This window comes from Trichoderma aggressivum, assembly GCF_033847375.1.
Source record: "Trichoderma aggressivum f. europaeum strain CBS 100526 chromosome Unknown scaffold_026, whole genome shotgun sequence".
NCBI lineage: Eukaryota > Fungi > Ascomycota > Sordariomycetes > Hypocreales > Hypocreaceae > Trichoderma > Trichoderma aggressivum.
Window position 1 is genome coordinate 176,873 of NW_026946392.1, and position 18,747 is coordinate 195,619.

The 18,747-nt window shown below is 51.6% G+C and overlaps 6 protein-coding genes across 6 annotated transcripts; 4 read left to right on the plus strand and 2 right to left on the minus strand.

The window, feature by feature from the left end:
* Positions 1-1,007: 1,007 nt before the first annotated feature.
* Triagg1_6535 (uncharacterized protein) lies at positions 1,008-2,919 on the plus strand (the record flags this gene model as incomplete). The annotated part of the gene is made up of 4 exons (XM_062901170.1): positions 1,008-1,346; positions 1,592-1,653; positions 1,803-2,025; positions 2,074-2,919. The coding sequence occupies 4 exons, from the start codon at positions 1,008-1,010 to the stop codon at positions 2,917-2,919; spliced, it is 1,470 nt and encodes a 489-aa protein (XP_062754472.1).
* A 233-nt stretch (positions 2,920-3,152) lies between these two features.
* Triagg1_6536 (uncharacterized protein) lies at positions 3,153-4,244 on the minus strand (the record flags this gene model as incomplete). Its single annotated transcript, XM_062901171.1, has 1 exon — positions 3,153-4,244. One exon carries the CDS (start codon positions 4,242-4,244, stop codon positions 3,153-3,155), a length of 1,092 nt encoding a protein of 363 aa, XP_062754473.1.
* Positions 4,245-5,639: 1,395 nt separating this feature from the next.
* On the plus strand, positions 5,640-7,530 carry Triagg1_6537 (uncharacterized protein; the record flags this gene model as incomplete). Its single annotated transcript, XM_062901172.1, has 3 exons — positions 5,640-6,250; positions 6,342-7,349; positions 7,410-7,530. The coding sequence occupies 3 exons, from the start codon at positions 5,640-5,642 to the stop codon at positions 7,528-7,530; spliced, it is 1,740 nt and encodes a 579-aa protein (XP_062754474.1).
* Positions 7,531-8,844: 1,314 nt separating this feature from the next.
* Triagg1_6538 (uncharacterized protein) lies at positions 8,845-10,873 on the minus strand (the record flags this gene model as incomplete). Its single annotated transcript, XM_062901174.1, has 9 exons — positions 8,845-9,009; positions 9,098-9,327; positions 9,381-9,423; positions 9,486-9,744; positions 9,796-9,945; positions 10,000-10,007; positions 10,083-10,252; positions 10,311-10,350; positions 10,478-10,873. The coding sequence occupies 9 exons, from the start codon at positions 10,871-10,873 to the stop codon at positions 8,845-8,847; spliced, it is 1,461 nt and encodes a 486-aa protein (XP_062754475.1).
* A 1,820-nt stretch (positions 10,874-12,693) lies between these two features.
* On the plus strand, positions 12,694-13,583 carry Triagg1_6539 (uncharacterized protein; the record flags this gene model as incomplete). The annotated part of the gene is made up of 2 exons (XM_062901175.1): positions 12,694-12,948; positions 13,020-13,583. The coding sequence occupies 2 exons, from the start codon at positions 12,694-12,696 to the stop codon at positions 13,581-13,583; spliced, it is 819 nt and encodes a 272-aa protein (XP_062754476.1).
* A 1,495-nt stretch (positions 13,584-15,078) lies between these two features.
* Positions 15,079-18,051, plus strand: Triagg1_6540 (uncharacterized protein; the record flags this gene model as incomplete). The annotated part of the gene is made up of 3 exons (XM_062901176.1): positions 15,079-15,231; positions 15,288-17,888; positions 17,959-18,051. 3 exons carry the CDS (start codon positions 15,079-15,081, stop codon positions 18,049-18,051), a joined length of 2,847 nt encoding a protein of 948 aa, XP_062754477.1.
* Positions 18,052-18,747: the final 696 nt, after the last annotated feature.

An 18,747-nucleotide genomic window follows, 5' to 3' on the forward strand; every position in this document is an offset into this window, starting at 1 on the left:
GGGTTGCAGTGACATCGGTTGAAGGTTAGTGGTTGCTTGATCTGAAGAGCCGGTGCGCCAACGACGATGCATCCCTCCCTGATTGTGCTTGTGCATCGTAGCATGCAGATAGCAGCGCGGTGTGTATTATGTATGAATAATATGAAGGGCTAATGAAATGGGGTTCTGCATCCCAAGTTGGCCATCCAGCATCCCGTGTTTCAATTTTACTGAAGCACTATAGTGATGATATAGTTAGCATCTGCAGGAAGAAGCAGAAGTAATCACGAGGGAGAAGTAAGACAAGACAACCAGAAAAAAACGACGATAGTACATCACAGTTACCAGAAAAACAACCGCAAGTACTGGTGGGCAGTTTTAAAAGACCAGATTCAATGCAATCAAATGCAATGCAATGGAAGAGTCGCATCCGGCAGCTGCTGGCTGCTCTGCCGAGGCTCCGGATTCGAGATTCACACCCCACGAGGTTGAGGTTTTGCTACATGTACCTGCTCTCCGTCCCTAGTGCGCAATGCTTAAAAAAAAGGTCCCCTTTAAACGTTCAACGCCACAGTCAACGAAACAATCGGCCTTCCCCTAGCCCGCCCAATTAGCAAATTCTATGCTTTGCGTGTATTCCATGATCGTCCTTGTTTGACGTCGTTGTCAATTGGCCCCCTTTTTTCTCGTCTCCCTGCCACCGATAGCCGTGATTCGACGATATACGCAGCTGCATCATCGCGGCTGGGAGGCGGTCGCGTCACACCCTCCCGCAACCAAGCTCTCAAAGCCGCGGCCCAGCCAAACAAGATCCATTGCAGGCATCCCCCAATCATCCAAAGCGAGCGGCGCGTTACATCTTGCGGAACGCCAATTCGTCTGCCCTAGAGCTCCGGCCCCCGGGCGCTGCTTCAGGCAGAGGTCCCTTGTGCTGGGTGGCCACTCAATTAGGCATCTCGTCTCTGCCCAGCTGAACTCAACCTCGCCCAATACAGATACAGCCTCTGCCGGCTCTCTCCAAGTCCATCATGGCCTTGAGTTTAGCCTTGGAGAAGCACCCCATGGCAGCAGCCCTTCGAGCCATCCGGCCTAAAGGGCCCTTGAGCTTCCAGTCCCTGCCTGCAGCCCTGCGGCCGCTGGTCCGCGCCTATCTCTTGGGCTATGCCTCGGCCGTTGCGCCTCGGCTGTTGACGCTGATGCTGCAGTTCATCTCCAAGAAACGCAAGAGCGCAAAGAAGTATCTCTCCTCGGACAAGGACGAACGGTCGTTCAAGGACTCGGCTTTCCGAATCCTGCGGACAGGCCTGGATCCACGACGCTTCCCCACGTTTTGTGCCGCCCTGGTGGGAGGCTCGACTTTGTTGCAGGTAAGATGATGGAACTAGAAAGTCGGGTTGAGTCTGGTTTGATGACCAGAGATGGATGGTTTAGGGGGAGAGCAATCCCTCCCTTCGGCCAGCTTCCGCTTGTCCGTTCCCATGACAAACAAGATACGACCGTGTAGTCCCGTGTTCGTAACAGTCTGGGTCCAAACTGTGACCAATTTCTTAGCCAATTGTAGCATCGTTGCTTGGCAAATGTCGCTGACGATCAACTTGTTACATCAATATAGGAACCTCTGCTCAAAATCATCGGCCGCGTTGCCACCCAGCTCAGTACGACATCACAACTCAGGTAAGCCTCCGAATATAGACACAATAGCCCCTTCCATCTCGTGCAACGTTTCTATATTGGCCGAAAGCTGACAAGGTGGTTTGCTTTTTTTGTCTTGGTTGACACAGACTAGCACGATGGCTGTCTACTTTCATATCAGGATGGCTCAGCCTCCAGCTTCTCCAGTCTAAGCAGACACAGACACCCCCAGCGTGGGCGGATTCCGGTTTGGCTGCAGTGCAGCAAGGCTTGTCCGAAGCCTCAGCCGGCGGTTATGGCGGTCGAACGCTTGACCTTACTCTCTTTGCTGTCACCCGCGCCGCCGACGTCCTCGTCGGCGAGCTGTGGTCTCAACGTCGCTCCCGTCGCAAGGCCACGGGCAAGTGGACGGTGGTTAGTAGCCTCTCTTCACTGTGCTCTCTTCTTGAGCTAATTGGCTAGATTGAGCAAGTCATGTCTCGTCTCATGGACCCCGTCGTGTTTGCCGCCTCCTCGGGCCTCATCATGTGGGCGTGGTTCTACTCTCCAGACAGTTTGCCTCGCAGCTACAACAAGTGGATTACGTCTGCCGCGTCTGTCGACCTACGCCTCATCGAAGCTCTACGCCGGTGCAGAAACGGGGAGCTCGTCTACGGCAAGGAAACCGGCCAGGCGCCGCTGCTGGGCTCCATGTGCGACGACTACGGCCTGCCTGCGGAATGGGGCGACCCAGCCAAGGTCGTCCCGTTCCCCTGCGACATCGTCCACATGGGGTGTGGCCCGTCATGCGAATATCATGCTATCAGCCGCTTCCTTCGTTCCTGGAAATGGTCCATGCTGACCTACTTACCCCTCGCCTTGGCCCTTCAACTACGCAACCCCAGGCGCATCAATCTCGTCAAGGCCATCACCGGCTCTACCCGATCATCCACTTTTCTTGCTACCTTTATAACCCTCTTTTACTACGGGGTGTGTCTAGCCCGCACTCGCCTCGGCCCCCGCGTCCTCGGCAAAGAAATACCGAACCGCCAGCGAATCGACGAGGGCGTATGTGTCGGTGCTGGATGCTGCCTCTGTGGATGGAGCGTGTTCATCGAGACGGCGGGTAGAAGGAAAGACATGGCCCTGTTTGTGGCGCCGCGGGCACTGGCAACTTTGGTCCCTCGGCGGTATCCCCTGGAGAAGCAATGGCGAGAGAAGTTGATATTCGCAGCGAGCACGGCAGTCGTGTTTACTTGCGCCCTCGAGAATCCAAAGAGAGTTAGGGGCGTGCTGGGGGGTATCTTGGGCATGGTGTTGAAGAAATAAACCGGGCATATGGGCATATATGATCTCTTTTTAGGGGTCCCGAGACGTGTACATGAATAATTTCTTTTTCTTTTTCCTCTTTGGATGTCTTTGAATAAGCTACGGAATTTAGACGATATACACAAACAACCCTGATGTTATAATTGGTAATTAATACATAATATTAATTGTTGATGCTGTATTATCCATTCCTATTACACGATGCTATGAAAAAAAAATGCTATAGTGGAGCTTTACACTAGCCATGACACAATACCAAGCACAAAGACACACGTCAAAATGTCGGTCCTCACAGCGGAGAAGATTTGGAAATATCGCTGTCCAACCTCAATGTAGCCGCGGTACGGCTGCGGCAAGTACGAAATAGCGGTCGCAACAAATCCCGTAGCGTTAGTACTCCGCTTATCGAGGAAGAACCTCGTCGACAGCAGCAAGACCTCAGCTGTGGCAAATGCCCAAAAGAACAGGTTCTTCCGCCTCTCCGTCTCCTCGTCCACCTCTTGATCGAAGGCCAGGGCGGTGCGCTCGCGCTCGACTTTGCTTCCAGTGAAATTTGTCGTGAGGACGAAGAATAGGCCAAGGCCAACGGCGACCAGGGCGTGAATGAGGCGCCAGAAAGACACGGACGAAGCTTTGGGTAGCTCAACTGCAGCTTGCCGCTGCGGCAGGTTCATGTTGGCGAAAGGGTTGGAAGCTCCATCTGCGCCACCGAAGCCTGGTATCGAGCCTGCGGACATCATCTGGGACATCATCTTCATGATGGGATCGTCCTCCATGCCGGGTGGTAATTCCATGCCGGGTGGTAAACCTGGGCCCGTCGCGCCAACGCTGGGGCCGGCTTGATCAGGACGATCGAGACCGAGCATCATCTGGCGCAGCTGTTCCTCGGAGAGCGACGGCTCGGGACTGGGAGAGAAGACGCCATCGAGGGGCTTGCGGGAAGATGTCTTTTTCGGGACGAAGAAGTGCTCTGAGATGTCGATCTCGGCTGGATCCGCGGCGTGCTCGATTGATGTTGCCTTTGATAACGTGGCCGGAGCGGACGGGGCTGGAGAGTCTGAGTCTTGAGCATTGATATTTCCCATTAGCATGTTTTCGCACAGAGCTTTCAACGAGCTCCCTTCAGGTGAATAAAGAAGGAAAACGCCAAGCGGTATATACGAACCTCCAACCACACGACCGCCAACGCCGGTGATTCTCTCCAACCTCGCCGATCCTCCAGCTTTGATCTTTGCTTCTCTGCGCTCCTTGCGAAGCCGCGCCTGCTCGGCGGCTCGCTGGGCGGCGGCGTCGGCGTCGTTGGAAGTCGCGGTGCTGTCTGCCATGATTGCGCGGGCCAGCGGATATTCTGGAACCAGCCGGTTTGGCGTTTTGCGTGGGAAAGTCGTTCGAAGCTTTGTGGCGGAAAAAAAAGAAAGATGTCGGAACGTTCGAATAAGTGGCCTGAAAGGCGGACAGCTAATGACAGCACACGAGACCCCACGCAGTTGCTTGCACATGATACATGGGCGCTTGGAGGGGTCCAGTAGGAGGTGCAGGTACCACACATAACCATGCTGTAGTATTCAGCCTCTAAATCTACGTCATGAATTCAGTGTGTTGTTCACAATTTGCATTGCTTGGGATTGGTGAATTGTATGAATAAAGCACACAATACTCAAATAGTACTTTTACCTAAACTTGGCATCCATCTTTTGAGCGATACCGCCAATCTGGTAAGATGGAATCTTGAAGCTACTAGGTACCTACCTACCTTCGAATGAGTGCAAATAGCAAATACTACTACCAGGTACTATAGTAGGTAGGCTCAATAGCTAACTCAGACAAGGCCAATTGAGCTATACCTAGTAGACAACATGGGTAATCAAGCAGTGAAAAGGACATCCATTCTGAAAAGGCATGCTCTTTTTTTAGCAGTAGCAGGCACTCACAAGTTTCGATTGCGAGGAGGCGATGGGTGTTTCCAGGTGGAATTTTTGTAAATAAAGTCAGGACATTGTAAACAGGTACCTACCACATACGAGGATCTTTTCAACATGAAGAAGAAGTACTCAGTTTCTTAACAAGAAGACAGGTAGATTCACTCCAAATGATGGCAATAGGATACAATTATGCATAACTGCCAAAGTCGTAAAGGGGTAGAACAACAGCCATATGGTGCAACTTCTAGCATCACAGCGCTTTGACCCTTTTGCCAGCACACAAACGTATTACAGGCATTGATGCAGTCTTCGTTCCCTCGTATTACCTACCAGTACGAGTACTAGGTAATACTTTGTACGAGCACTTGTACATAATATATCACGAAACCACCCCTAAAAGTAAACAACCACATGTTCGGGGGGGACTTGTACTGCCATCGTGCAGGGATCAAAGCGCAATTCCCGAAATGAGCTTGTTGCTGTTCCTAGACCCGATATGTTCATCGAAGCACGCGCCATCAGCGATGCCGCACTGTGCCAGTAGACGCCCATGACCCTATTCAGGGAAGCTGTGCTGGTGCCTCTGTCGAAATCGATCCCCTAATTTCCATGGGCTGGGGTAACCGCACAGTGCAAAACAACAATCCGCCGCACTCCCCAGCACCTCGCACTAGACCCGGAACTAGCACTCCAGATTGTCCCGCGGCCTTGTCAGCTCCATCACCCGAGGCAAAGAAGAGAGACGGACAATCTTAACCAAGCATCGCTGTTCCCACAAGTCAGCTCGTCGCCGCCCAGATGCATCGTGCCGCTGTCAGGGCGTTCCGGACAAGTCACCGCCCCAGCGTGCGAATCCAAGTGCGGAATCAAGGACGGCATCACCCTCACCACGCTCGCCAGTCCAGCACCTCCCATGTGCCTCTGAGATCGTCCATGTACTTCCGTCGTCTGCCCGTCGCGCTGGCCTCTGGTCTGATCCTCGGATACGGCGCCTGGCACTACAACGGCGCCGAATTCGTCCCCGGCAGCGCCGTCACTCGAAGCTTCACCAATACGCAGGCGGCCGATGCCGCGCCGACGCGCACTGTCCTGGTTGTCGGAGCCGACGAGCTAAGGCAGGGCACCATCGTTGGTGAGGGGCCGCTGTACAAGTCGTCGACCGAGGACGGCCGCAGGATCGTCGAGATGTTGACGCCCGACCAGGCCACGGCCAAGCTGCGCCGCCAGGAACAGTCCTTTAATGTCAATCGCGGCCAGGGCGTCACGCGCTACGACCTCGTCCAGCTAGGGAGCAACGATCCGATTGAGGACGACCACGCCGAGAAGATTGTCTCGGTGCCCACCCGGGTCACCGAGGAGGAAGTTAGCAGCAGCGACTGGATGTTCTGGGGAGTTTTCGATGGTCACTCGTCAGTACACCTTTAATCTTTGTCTTGTGATCATTATATACACCATATATCTCATATAGCATATGCTGACATTGGTATTGCTCTCTTCTAGCGGCTGGACGACATCGGCAACATTGCGGGAAAGCCTCATTAGCTACGTGGCTCGAGAATTAAACAGCACTTACAAGGCCTCTTCCAACGCGGCACCGGCTCCCGAAGCCATTGATTCGGCTATCAAGGCCGGCTTCACCCGCCTCGACAACGAAATTGTCCATAAAAGCGTCGAAAAGGTCTTCAAGGCCAGCTCCAAGGCTGTGGCTGCTGAGCTGCTGCAGCCTGCCTTGTCTGGTTCTTGCGCCTTACTATCCTTCTACGACAGCAGGAGTAAGTTACTACGCGTAGCGTGCACAGGTGACTCTCGTGCCGTCTTGGGCCGTCGAACAAAGTCTGGCAAATGGATAGCTACGGCTCTCTCCGAGGACCAGACAGGAGGCAACCCCACTGAAGTTGCTCGCATGCGCATGGAGCATCCCGGTGAAGAGCACGTCATCCGAAACGGCCGTGTCTTGGGAGGCTTGGAGCCAACTCGTGCCTTTGGTGATGCTGTCTACAAATGGAGCCGCGATGTCGCTGGAAGACTCCGCGAGAACTTCTTTGGTCGAAGCCCCTCTCCCTTACTAAAAACTCCTCCCTACGTCACGGCAGAACCCATTGTCACAACGACCAAGATTGAGCCTGAGAACGGCGACTTTGTTGTGCTTGCCACCGATGGACTGTGGGAGATGTTGACAAACGAGGAGGTCGTGGGCCTTGTAGGCCAGTGGATCGAGACGCAGAAGACGGGGAGGCCAAGCTCGCAGTTCGACAAGGCATGGTCCAAAGTCTTTGGCTCACAGAGCAAGCCGCTCCCCGTGGAACAGGGCAGAGAAGCGGCTGGGTTCGACGGAAAGACACCCATTCGCCTGCAGCAATGGGGAATTGACCCCGACGCAAGAGACCGATTTGTCGTCAGAGACAAAAACGTTGCCACTCATCTTGTCCGCAACGCCCTTGGCGGAGCCAACGATGAGCAGGTCTGTGCTCTCCTAACTTTACCATCGCCCTTTTCAAGGCGATATCGGTTAGTCTTCTTACACTATTGTTTAATTCTTACCAACGGCCTATGCTAATCCCGCCACAGCGACGATTTGACTGTTCAAGTCATTTTCTTTGGTCACGGTGACAAGACAAGCGAAAAGACCGGCGATGTCACAGTCAACTTAGATGCAACGACAGATCAAGACCCTAGAGCTAGGCTTTAGAAGTATTGGCTTAGGTTTCTACTAGCGGCGGCGACGGCATTGCTGTACAAATATTTGGACGATTGAAATGAACTACGTTGATTTTCAGTTTCTCGATGCTCAGTAGCGGCAGCGAATGACATGATACTTCACCCGCAAAGAAGACTGCAGCGACAAATGAGCCCAGGGGAAATTTTATATGCCACCCAAACGATCTTTGTGTTCTCTCATTTGGTGCTCTCTATTCTACGATTTTCTTTTTTTCTCGCAGATCGTCTTCTGTGGCGTATTAAGAGTAGGGAGCGTTGTTGTAGGGCATGGCGTACGGTTTCTAGAGAAGGTGATGGGAGGCGAGAAGGTAAACGGGAAATGGAAAACTCGACGGTGTAAGAAGGGACGATTAATTGCTGGCGATCTGAGTCATGGTGTTGGGGAGTGTATTGTTTTTCTGCTATAGTATCTAATTGTTTGGTGATTTTGATGGACACGGCACCAGGAATGGCAGGCAGTTTTGACGAATGGCAACTCATCCTTTCTACCTCATTTTTAATTTGCCTGTGATTGCGGTGTTGTGTCGTGTTGAATGAATTATGGTTATCGGCGGATTCTCTCCCAGTTATCTCAAGACGATGCTCTGGTATTACAGGATGAAAGGGGATTGGTGTCAAAAATATAAGCGCCCGACAATATTATAAGGTAGTTTACTTTCTACCGTTTATCTGATCGGAAACACGAGTTACTTCAGAAGCAGTGATTAGACAAAAGCAGTAATAGATTGTTAGAGCGATTAGGTAGCTAAAGTAGAAGATACTAGAAAAAAAAATTAACGTGCCCACTCTGGTGGGTGGTCAAGAGACACTTCTTTTGCATCTTACATGATGTGTAAATACTGGAAGCATTGAATGTCTTTGAGGAAATGTTGTGGATTTTGCTTGGATTTTGTAACAGAAAGGGTCTATAATTATGGTTAGCAAACAGCGATCCAACAACATCTAAGGTCTGGTGGTCTAGTGGTATGATTCTCGCTTAGGGTACACCCTGAAGCTTGCTTGCGAGAGGTCCCGGGTTCAATCCCCGGCCAGACCCGTTGAAACGCCTCCAAGGCGATTCTGCTTCCTTTTTGACGATTTTCATGTTTGTCTGAAGGTCGAATGTTTTTTTTGTCAAATCTCTTTAGTATTTGGCTTGGCGATTTGTTATGATGTGACGTACATTTTTCGTTCTTCACGAATGAGTAGCTTGAAGATCTAGAAACAACGCTAAGAGATAAAAGATATATACAGACAGAGGGGTATCGTGAAACTCTAGCAATCATAAACATCTATACAAACATCATTACGATTTGGACTTCGGCCAGAGCAGCTTCTTCTGCTTGATGCAAGCGACCATTGTTGCGAAAATGCTAACCCACGCAATGACGAGAGCAATCGTCATGGCGCACCCGAAAAGCTGCAGCCCCCTGCTTTCAAAGATGTTCCCCATGATTTCGGTTGCGGAGACCTAAAAAAGGAGGAAACAAATGAGCCAAACAAGGTTTGTGAAATAAGCCATGGGAGGGGGAGTTTGTGACATGGGGTTGGGTGCTTACGAGAGCCGTATTTGGAAAGACAAACGACCACCATGTCATCTGGAACGGCATGCCCTTTCGTGTACGCAGATATTTCCATAGAGATCCGACAGAGACGAGGAAGAACCACATGGAAAGGCCCCAGAACCAAAGGGCCACGAGAATGGAGATTATCTTGATAATGTCGGCGCTGTTTTGCGTGTCGAGAAAGTCGGCTGGTAGGATAGCACGGGCCTCGCTCCCGAGTTGTGCTGTACAGAGAGTTAGAATTTTCTCTTCTTTGAAAGGTGAATCTTAAACTGACCGAGAGATCCAGCGGTGAAAGCATATGGCCCAATTGAGATGAACTGTTGACCATGGTTAATTCGTGACCCAAGGCCAGGGTCTAAAAGCCTCTCGAAACACTTACAACACCAGGCCGTTGAAAATCCCTGGGCAATTTTTGTGTCATCAGCCGGTATATGAAGGCGGCAGATATCATGAGAGAGATCAAGCATCCCGTGCCTTGGGTTGCAACAGCCGATAGAGCAACGGCCGGGGCATATAGCACGTCGATACGGCCCGTGGCTTCAGCTGCGGCGATGAGGTTGCAGGCAAACGGTGCAGTGAGCATGAGCGGGTACGCAGGGAAAACCCAAGTCGGAGTCATCATATGAATCGGGAATATTCTATCGTTACGTGTGAGACGACTGTAATTCGAGACCAAGAGGAAGACTTACAGTGTAGACCACAGGATGAGATACAGTCCAGCACTTGCAACGGCGCTCAGACCGGTGTATAGCCAGAATAGGATTTGCAAAGTTTTCAGGAGCCAAACACCACAATGCGGGACGCCAAATTGGCATATGTTGATGAGAATAACGGCAATACTAACGGTGTATGGTAAGAACAGTGGTATAACCAATAGTCATCCAATTACTTACGAGACAAACTGCCAAACGAAAGGTTAGCCATTGAGAGACGGAGAAGATGACGGGAGGTTAAGTTGTCGGCTTATGAGGCTTACAAAGGCGGGTATAAACAGGGACTCTACTTGGTCCGTAAACGATTTGGTGAGACTTCCAGGGCGCAAGTAAAACCGCATGGATAGCAATACGCAGTTGATGAGGAAGAGCACAATGTTAAGGAGGCAGAAGAAGACTCCAAAGCCATTCACCCACTCGGCTTGATAGACCACTTGCATTTAGGTTAGTACATCGGTAAACATCGCGGACGGGGGTAGCATGATCCGTACATCCATGAAGAGCGCTGGCCACTCCTCCGGTCGCCATTGTCTAGTGATAAGAGTGAGCTAGATGCCTGGGTATACATATATATATAATGTATAAAATGGTTGGACAGCCAAGTCTGGGTGCTGGATACGCACTCCTTGTATATCACCACTCCCCTTCCTCAACATACCATAGTGAAAAAGGTCCATTGATAGCAAGCAATGCGGTCCTTGAGTCCAACTTTGCGGGATGAGCTGCCTTTCTCCTCATCCAGCACAGAATCAAGATTAGAGGGCCCAATCGAGGACTGATACGCATCGGGACTGGGATCGCGACTTGGAGGCTGCTGCCGAGCATGCTGCAAGCGTTGCAAACGCTGCAAACGCGGGTGAGCCCGTTCAAGAAACGTGACGGCAGCGACGCTTTGCGTGGCAGCGGATATCGAGACCCTCGCCGGCGTCGTGGCTCCAGAAGGCGTCGGCGTCGGCCCAAAGAAAAACCCGGGCTGGTTGTCCTCGGTGGGCGACTCGTAGCCGTCAAACGACACGGCGAAGCCTACAGAGGCACCACGCTGCGAGGCGGCCATTGCGGTGACTCGAGGCTGTCGGCGCGGCGGCTGCCGAGGCTGGACAGCAGGTGGACGAGGAAGATCTGGCTGGGCTCGGCGTGAGAGAGGGCAATCTGCACATAGACGAGGTGCAGCAGGAAGACGACGCTGTCCAGCACCAGCGAGCCTATATTGGCCAGAGGCATGTCGGAGCCGGCTGAGAGGATCAAAGCACGAACTATAAACGGCGGGATCGCGGCGAATGCAACGGTTTGGACGCCGGCGGCCCAGCCAATGCAATGATTCCTAAGCAGGCCGTGGCGGGGCGAAGAAAATGCGGGTGGGAGGAAAACGAGCGTTTTCCGCTTCAGTTTAGTCGTTCGGTTTTCGCCTCGACTCGTGTGCCGGTAAAAGAGGCAGCAATTGCGTCAATGGTTTTGTCGGTCAGGCCTTGGGTCGGAGAATAGGAATAGCAGTTGCAGGGTTTATGGGAGCCTAAGCCAGGCCCTAAGACGAGCGTAGCGTAACAAGCGTTTTGCCGGGTTTCTTCTTCTTCTTCTTCTTCTTCTTGTTTCCACTTGGTTTGTTTATGGTGGCATTGTTGAGCTTGATTTTGTCTCTTTGGCTCGGAGATGGCGAATACTAATCAAAATTTGGCGACGGGAGCTTATGTTGTCTTGGGTTGTGAGGAGTGGGTGGGTGGGAATTAGTCACTACCTTCAATTCTTCGTTGTCTCCGTACCCGTGGATTAATACATACATGTACACACATACAGTTCCTGTTATTCTCACTCTTCAAGACTACTAGATAATGCTCTTGACTATGTTTACAGAGAAAGCGAGCTTGATGTCTGAATTGGACCACCTGCGAGACACTGACATTATCCCCCCTGCCAAGTTATCGTTGCCGTGTTAGTTTGTTGGCACCTGCTGCTGCTCTCGGATAATCTAGGAGCGTTATATTTCAGGCTTCTCTTGTTACCTCATTCTACCTAAAGTCCTACTAGTTGTTCTGAAATGCTGGGTAATACGGCCCTCCCTGATGAAAGCGCTCAAACAATGAACCGACACTCTCGTACCAACAGAGAAGCAGACACTGTACTACGCTCGCTGCAAGGCCCCAATCAGCCTATCAATCTGCCACCCCCATACGTAAAAGGGAATACAACGCATCGTCTCGCACTGTCCCGAGATATGGCCTGTTTGTTCCTCGCTTCGACGCATCTCGGTCGGAACGATTCCGATTTGTGTTAGTTTTCTTTCCGAAATCTTTGTTGTACGTTGGTCCGATTCTTACTCGGGCCGAAACCACAGAGAGCCCTTCGGACCATATGTAATCCTTTGCTAATACTCAAAACTCTCTCGTCGGCCTGGCCTTGACAGTTCTCCACATTCCCCGGACACTATTCCGTCTGTTCCTCTGCAAAAGTCGGCAGAAGCTCCACCGGGCTCCGTCCGACCTTGAAGCAACGGTTTGTTGGTGCCAAAGCCGCCCACGTGACCTCGAAAGTGACACATGTTAGCTGCCGTCATTACTTCCATGCCGCATCAACTTCACCTTGTCCAGTTATCAAGTCCACGAGGCTGCGCCTTTGGACAAAAGAAGTCTATTCCGTGGTAATGCGTCTCTGTATGCATTTCCCATAGCACCCACCTAGTCGACTCCATCGAAGCTCTCCGATTTTGGACACATCTCTTCTTTTAAAGCTGCGCTTCTTCCCTATCGAACGAGGCGCATCGCGCGTCCGCCGTCCAACCTTGGTCCTGTGAATATAGACAGCATTTCTTCGCCCAAACTCCCAGTATGAAGGCCTAAGATACGCGGGAGAACGGGAGATTAAAAGCGCAAACACGCAGCCATGACGTTTACGAATGCCCCAGTGACGAGGCTCACTGTCTTGGGCTTGGTCTCGACCTCCATAGCCGCTAGCCTCTTCGATGCGAAACACTACTTTTACATCTTGATAGATACGCATATTTTTCGCTATCGACAATTCTGGAGGCTCCTAGCTTACCAATTATGCTACACCAATTCAACAGAGGTGCTCTTTGCGGCCATCTCGCTGTACAATCTCAGAGCTATTGAGCGCATGTGGGGACCAAGAAAATATGCCGTACGATCTATCCTATATATCCCTTCCGCTATTGCGATGAGATGCGATTTGCTAACAGTGACAACTTATAGTCATTCCTCCTCATTTCAGCTCTACTCACAGCCATATTCCCTCCGCTCATCCTCGCCATTTTCCGACCCATAGCTCCGAGTTTGTTCAACTACATGCCGGCCGGGCCGACACCAATCATCTTTGCAATTCTGGCGCAGTTCCATGCCATGGTGCCTCAAATGTACAAGTACCGAATAGCAACGTCTCAAGCGCCACCTACGAATGAGCAGTTTTCCGGCGTCACGCTATCAGACAAATCTTACCAGTACGGCATCGCCTTTCACCTGGCTTTGCTGCAGTGGCCGGGCTCTGTCCTTGGAGCTGTGATTGGCTGGGTTGTGGGATATTCTTGGAGAGCAGGAATGCTTCCCACATCTTTTACAACGTGGAGGCTCCCAGGTTGGATGGTGGGCTCAAGCTCCTACAGGAGAAGCGCAGAGTTTGAAGGATTAAGGCGAAGATTAGAAGGGGAAGCCCCAGCAACGGCCGTGGCAACTGGCGCTCAAAGCCAAGCCGAAGGCCAGGCCGATCGACGGCGCACGATGGGCCAACAGATCATGGACCAGTTTCGAGAAGCGTTATAGTACCTATACTTAGTTCTCATAACCAGTTTGACCGTTAATTATGTACCTACCAGCTTCGAGATCATGACGATGACACAATGGGGGACATTAAGCTAAATGTTTTAGATCTTGATTGGGGGCTATCATACCTGGTATGATTGCTTCGCTTTTGAAATGGCATTGGCATACCGATGCATTTGGGGTACGAGCTTGTACATACGTATCGTATGTGAGCCTCTCAGCCGAGATAATCAGGGTCACTCGAAAGGCTAGGCCCCTCGACTCGACTTTACGCACATGCTCTGCCATAGCTTTTTAATAAAAATTAAATGTCTTTGCCGCGGTGGGCATACGAGTACACAACAGAGCCCTAGGATCTTCAAATGAGAGTGGATAGGGCCATTTCGGGGATCTGACAAACGTGGGAAATTAATTGTACCCGCATCTACTCGGAGGAGTGACTGGATGTACATGGAAGTAGGGCCTAGCTGCGAGGGGTGGCAACGCGCAGGAAAAGGCGTCATTCGGACGGCAGGGCGCAGTTTCTCTTTCTCATGTCATGTCTTCTTTTTCTTCTTCTTTTTCTTCTTCTGTCTATTTCTCGTTTGCGCCATAGCACGAAACCAACTAGGCGCATAATGTGGAAATGAAGGAGGATTGTTGGCTTGCAGAAGCTGAACGTGCACAGCGCAAAAGACAAGAGATCCGATAGCTCGGCAGCCGGAGCCACAGGCCTTGCTCGGATAGGACTAGCGGCGGGATGGCAGAAGGACGAGCTTTCAGGGGTAAAGACGCCTCGTCGAGTCTAACAAGCAGCTCGACGGATCAACATGTCGTCTGATGGGTTGCGAGAAGGGCACGGCGGTTTTCCCTTGCATGCGCAGCTGAGGGGCGGGTTCCAGTGGCTGCAGCTCCCCAACTCCCCCAGCTGGAGGGCTCGAGCGCTGCCCGGCCCTTTATAGTGGTGCCGGGCCTGTCGTGCAGCGCCTCCGCCTGCTGTGCCTGGCATCCCTCGTCCACCGTAATCTGCGATTGGGCCCTGTACTTGTAGCTGTGGCCACCAGCTCCTTTCCGTCCAGGTCTTTTTTTATCCCCCTCCCGGCCTGCAGACCAACAAACAACTTGCAACTCCCAACTGCTGTTGACTTTGGCTAATCACGGCTGTCTCGTCGTCTTAGACGCTGCCGCTGCGCCATTGTGTCGTTTGCGATTTTTCTTTGTTCCTCTTTGTTCCTCTTTGCTCCCTTTTTTTGGTCTCAGCTTCGATTATATTGCTTCTGGCTTCGGACTTTGGCTTGCCAGTCCTTTGAAGTGCGGCTTTGCGCCAGTGACTCTGTCATTCAGAGATCCGGCACTCGCTCTCCACGACCTTGGCTTCGGCTTCGGCTACACTTCACCATCTGCTTGACGAATTTGATGCCAAGCTTCGCGCGAACCTACATCAACAAACTCGAGGTTACTTTCCACCACCTAATGTGCTAATACGAACCAACGCGTGACGAACTCGATCGCAGACATGACCGGATATCAGACGGAGCGAAGCTCCTACGACGACGAGATGTCTAGTGTAACGACGCCAACTTCAAGCAACGGCGACCATGCGATGGCAGGGGGATATGAAAAGGACGGGGTCCATGGATACGAACAGGCTGACCACCAGCTCGAGCCAGTAGGTTATGCGCCGGTCACTCCCACCAAGCTGGCTCCAGTATTGACGCGTACCAGATGGATCCCAACGATGCGCCGAACGGATCGCTTGCCGACCTAAAAGATCCGATCCAAGTACACTTGCTCACCGAAACTGCGCTCTCCGACAGCAAAGAATATGAAATCCTATCTCAAGAAGAGGTTGATAAGCTGAAGAAACAGTGTCAGTTGCTGAGCCAGCGGGTAGAGTCCACGAGATCCAACCTGGCCATCCAATCGAAATATCGAGATGCGGCAGTGTCCATGGCCAAGCTCTATTCCGCCGGCAAAACCGAAGAAGAGCTTCTAGATGACCCCCGAGCCAAGGAAGTCGAGCTGGAGAGGGAGACGACAGAGAGAAAATGCGACGAATTGTCGCGCGAGCTTTTCAACCTTGAGAAGAACCTCATAGGGCCGCAGAGGCGTCTACTTCAGCATACGGCCGGTATCCTCCAGCTTACCCACAAGGCATCCAAAAGGGCAGCGGCGCGAGCCCTGCAAAACAACAATGAGGTCCCTGGCAGCCCCGAAAGCTTGTACACCTACTCTCAAAGCCGGGATAGTATGGCCCAAGTTGTAGATGAAGACTACTTTGAAGACCCGAGCCTCTACCAGCTCGACTCCATGCAAGGGCTGCAAACAGGGCATCTAAAATCGGCCATTGATATACCTTTGAAATCGCCTGTCCGAGAGCAGGCTACTCATCTTCGCGGAGAAATCGACAAAGCCAAGGAAGAAAATGCACTGTTGGTGAATCTTGTCGCCGATATGGAGCAAAAGTTGGAGAGTCTAAGTCTCTCGCTCCGAGAAACTATTGTCAAGTTCAACCCCGAAGTGAACGGCGACTACCTTGACCCTCCCAGAGACTCACCCGCTGGTGATTCAAAGCCTGGAGATATGCTCAGGAGGCAGATTGACTACCTTGAGAGTGGCCTTGTCGCTGTACAAGCAGAACAGGAATCCTTCATCAGCGGTGGCGGAAACAACAGCAGCAGCGGCAATAACTACCTCCTAGACGATGGTGCCGAGCGGATTGAGGCCGTCTTGGTGGGTCTTTGGAATAGAATGCAATCTGGGTTTGCCGCAAAGAAGCAGCAAAACGAGGAGCGCCGAAGACAACGGGCAGAAAAGGGGTTGGTTGATGATGATGACACATCTGATGATGACGCGTTTGACGCAGACGAGACTTACAACCTGATTGCGTTCGAATCCAAGGTTGAATGGCTCTACTCTCGAGCCTCGACGTTGAAGGACCAAAAGTCTGTGCTCAAGAGACAGATCAAACAGCAGCGTGAGCTCAACAACAAGACCGACGCCGAAAAAGATGAGGAGATTGAGCGAAGGCAGGAGGAGCTGGACCAGACACGCTTCTTGCTTGAACGGGCTGAAAAGGACGCCATGGACGCTCAGACTATGTTGGCCGATGCTCTACAGGATCTTGAAAAGGCCCAGGGATCATCATCTGGCATCAGCGAAGAGGAGTTACACAAGCATACTGTCAAGATGGGATCCCTGGAAGCCGAGCTTGCTACGCTACACGCACGGATCGAATCCCACGAAGCCGCAATCGAGGAGCGAGACGCAAAATTAGAAGCCCTAGATTCCGAGGTCGAAGAAAGCAATGCAAGGGCAGAGTCCCTTGAGGCCGAGACCCAAGCGCACAAAGCCCAGGTCGATTCTCTCGAGGGAGAAATCCAGGCTCGTAATGATCGCATCGAGGCTCTCGAGGCGGAAATTCATACGCGCAGCGCTCGAGCAGAATCCCTAGAGGCTGAAGTCCTCGCGCATGGCGTCCGGGTCGAGTCGCTGGAGAGCGAAATCCAAGCACGCAGCGCTCACATCGAATCTTTGGAGGATAAGATACAAGGCCACAATTCAAACATTGGATCTCTCGAGGCAGAGATCCAGTCACGAGACGCGCAAATCCGATCTCTGGGGGCTGACCTTGACGCGCACAACGAAAGAGGTGGATCGTATGAGGCCCAGATTGCTGCGCTGGAGGCTGAGAATAAGAAATTCCTCGAGCTGAGCTCACAGCTTGATGGTGCCTCCAAGGAGAAGGCAGCAGCCGAAGAAATGGCCAGAGCCCTTCAGCAAGAGGTGGAGATTATCAAGGCAAGCTACACGGACAAGGAGAAGGAAATTGCTCAAAAGGATGCGGACCTGGAGCAGCTCAATATGACACTGGTGGAAATCAAGACGGAGCTCACGTTTGCCAGGGCGGAGCTGGACGGCGCATATGGTAGTCGCGCCGAGCGTGCGGCCGATGCAGCGGCTCTGAGCAACCAGGAAGAAGTCGTCAGGCTGACAGGCCAGGTAGAAAGACTCAAGAAGGAGTTGGCGGGAACTGTACAAGACCTGGAGGCGATTACCAAGGAGACAATCGGAGCGGAGCGCGAGAAGATTGACCTTGAGCAAAAGGTCGACGAGGCAATCTCTGCCAAGGCCACCTTGGAAGCGGATCTGGAGAAGTCTCGACATCTGATTGCTAGGCTGCAGGAGGACCTCGACAGCGAACGGTTCAGGGTGGGCGTTTCCCAGGGAGGCATAACAAAGGTTGGTGCCGGAGCAGCTCTGCTCAGCGAGCAGTTCAGGACATCGATGAGAGAGGAACGGAAGAGGTTCCACGAGGATATCAAGGTACGTGCACTGACGGAAGCCTATGATGATCCAACACCAGATACAATACTAACGATGATGTTGCTTATAGGAGGAACGCGCCAAGTACCGAAAGCTAGAAGAGGAGTACATTCGGTTGAGGAAGAGCCAAGCAGCAAGCAATGCTCCTCCAAGCCCACGATAATCCACCGCCAGCCTTGGTCTAATGACCCTTTCCCGCCTCCTTTTCATGTCCTATCAAGCGTCTCTTGCCATGCCATCTTTTTACCCATCTTCAGCTTTTAATCTTCTTGTATATGAATACCAACTCGGGGTTGGCTTTTGCTTTCGATCTGCTTCTTGGCTCTCTATATGGATGGTTTAGGCCCGCTGTTTCTCTTTAGAAAAAAAAACCCCTCACAACTTTGAGTAGCGGCGTTGTCGACCCTGGAAATATCCCGCGCGGTCCCGGTTCTTGCAGAACCCACGGCTACTATATCATCTTGGGTGTTTTTTTTTCATCTGTTTGTCTCCAGGATAGATTTGTTCATGGCATACAGGTGGAGCCTGTTGATTTTTTGGATAATGAATATATTTGAAAAAAGAAAGGTGGTTGGATGAATAAACTAAACTAAACTAGATCAATTGTTTATTTTCAATAATACTAAAAAAAAAAAGGACTTGTTCACTTACTTTTCATCGACGTCCTTCGAAGATAATTCCCTCTTGTCTTTTAGAATCAATGCCACCCCAAGATTGATACAAATTGCATTCAATTCCGAATCACCGACTATCCATCTATCATCTTATTCCTGCAAACAACTAACTTACAATTGGTCTTTCACACACGCACAAGTACAAACGTCGTACTATACAAGTCCCTCCTCCACTGTACTTTTTC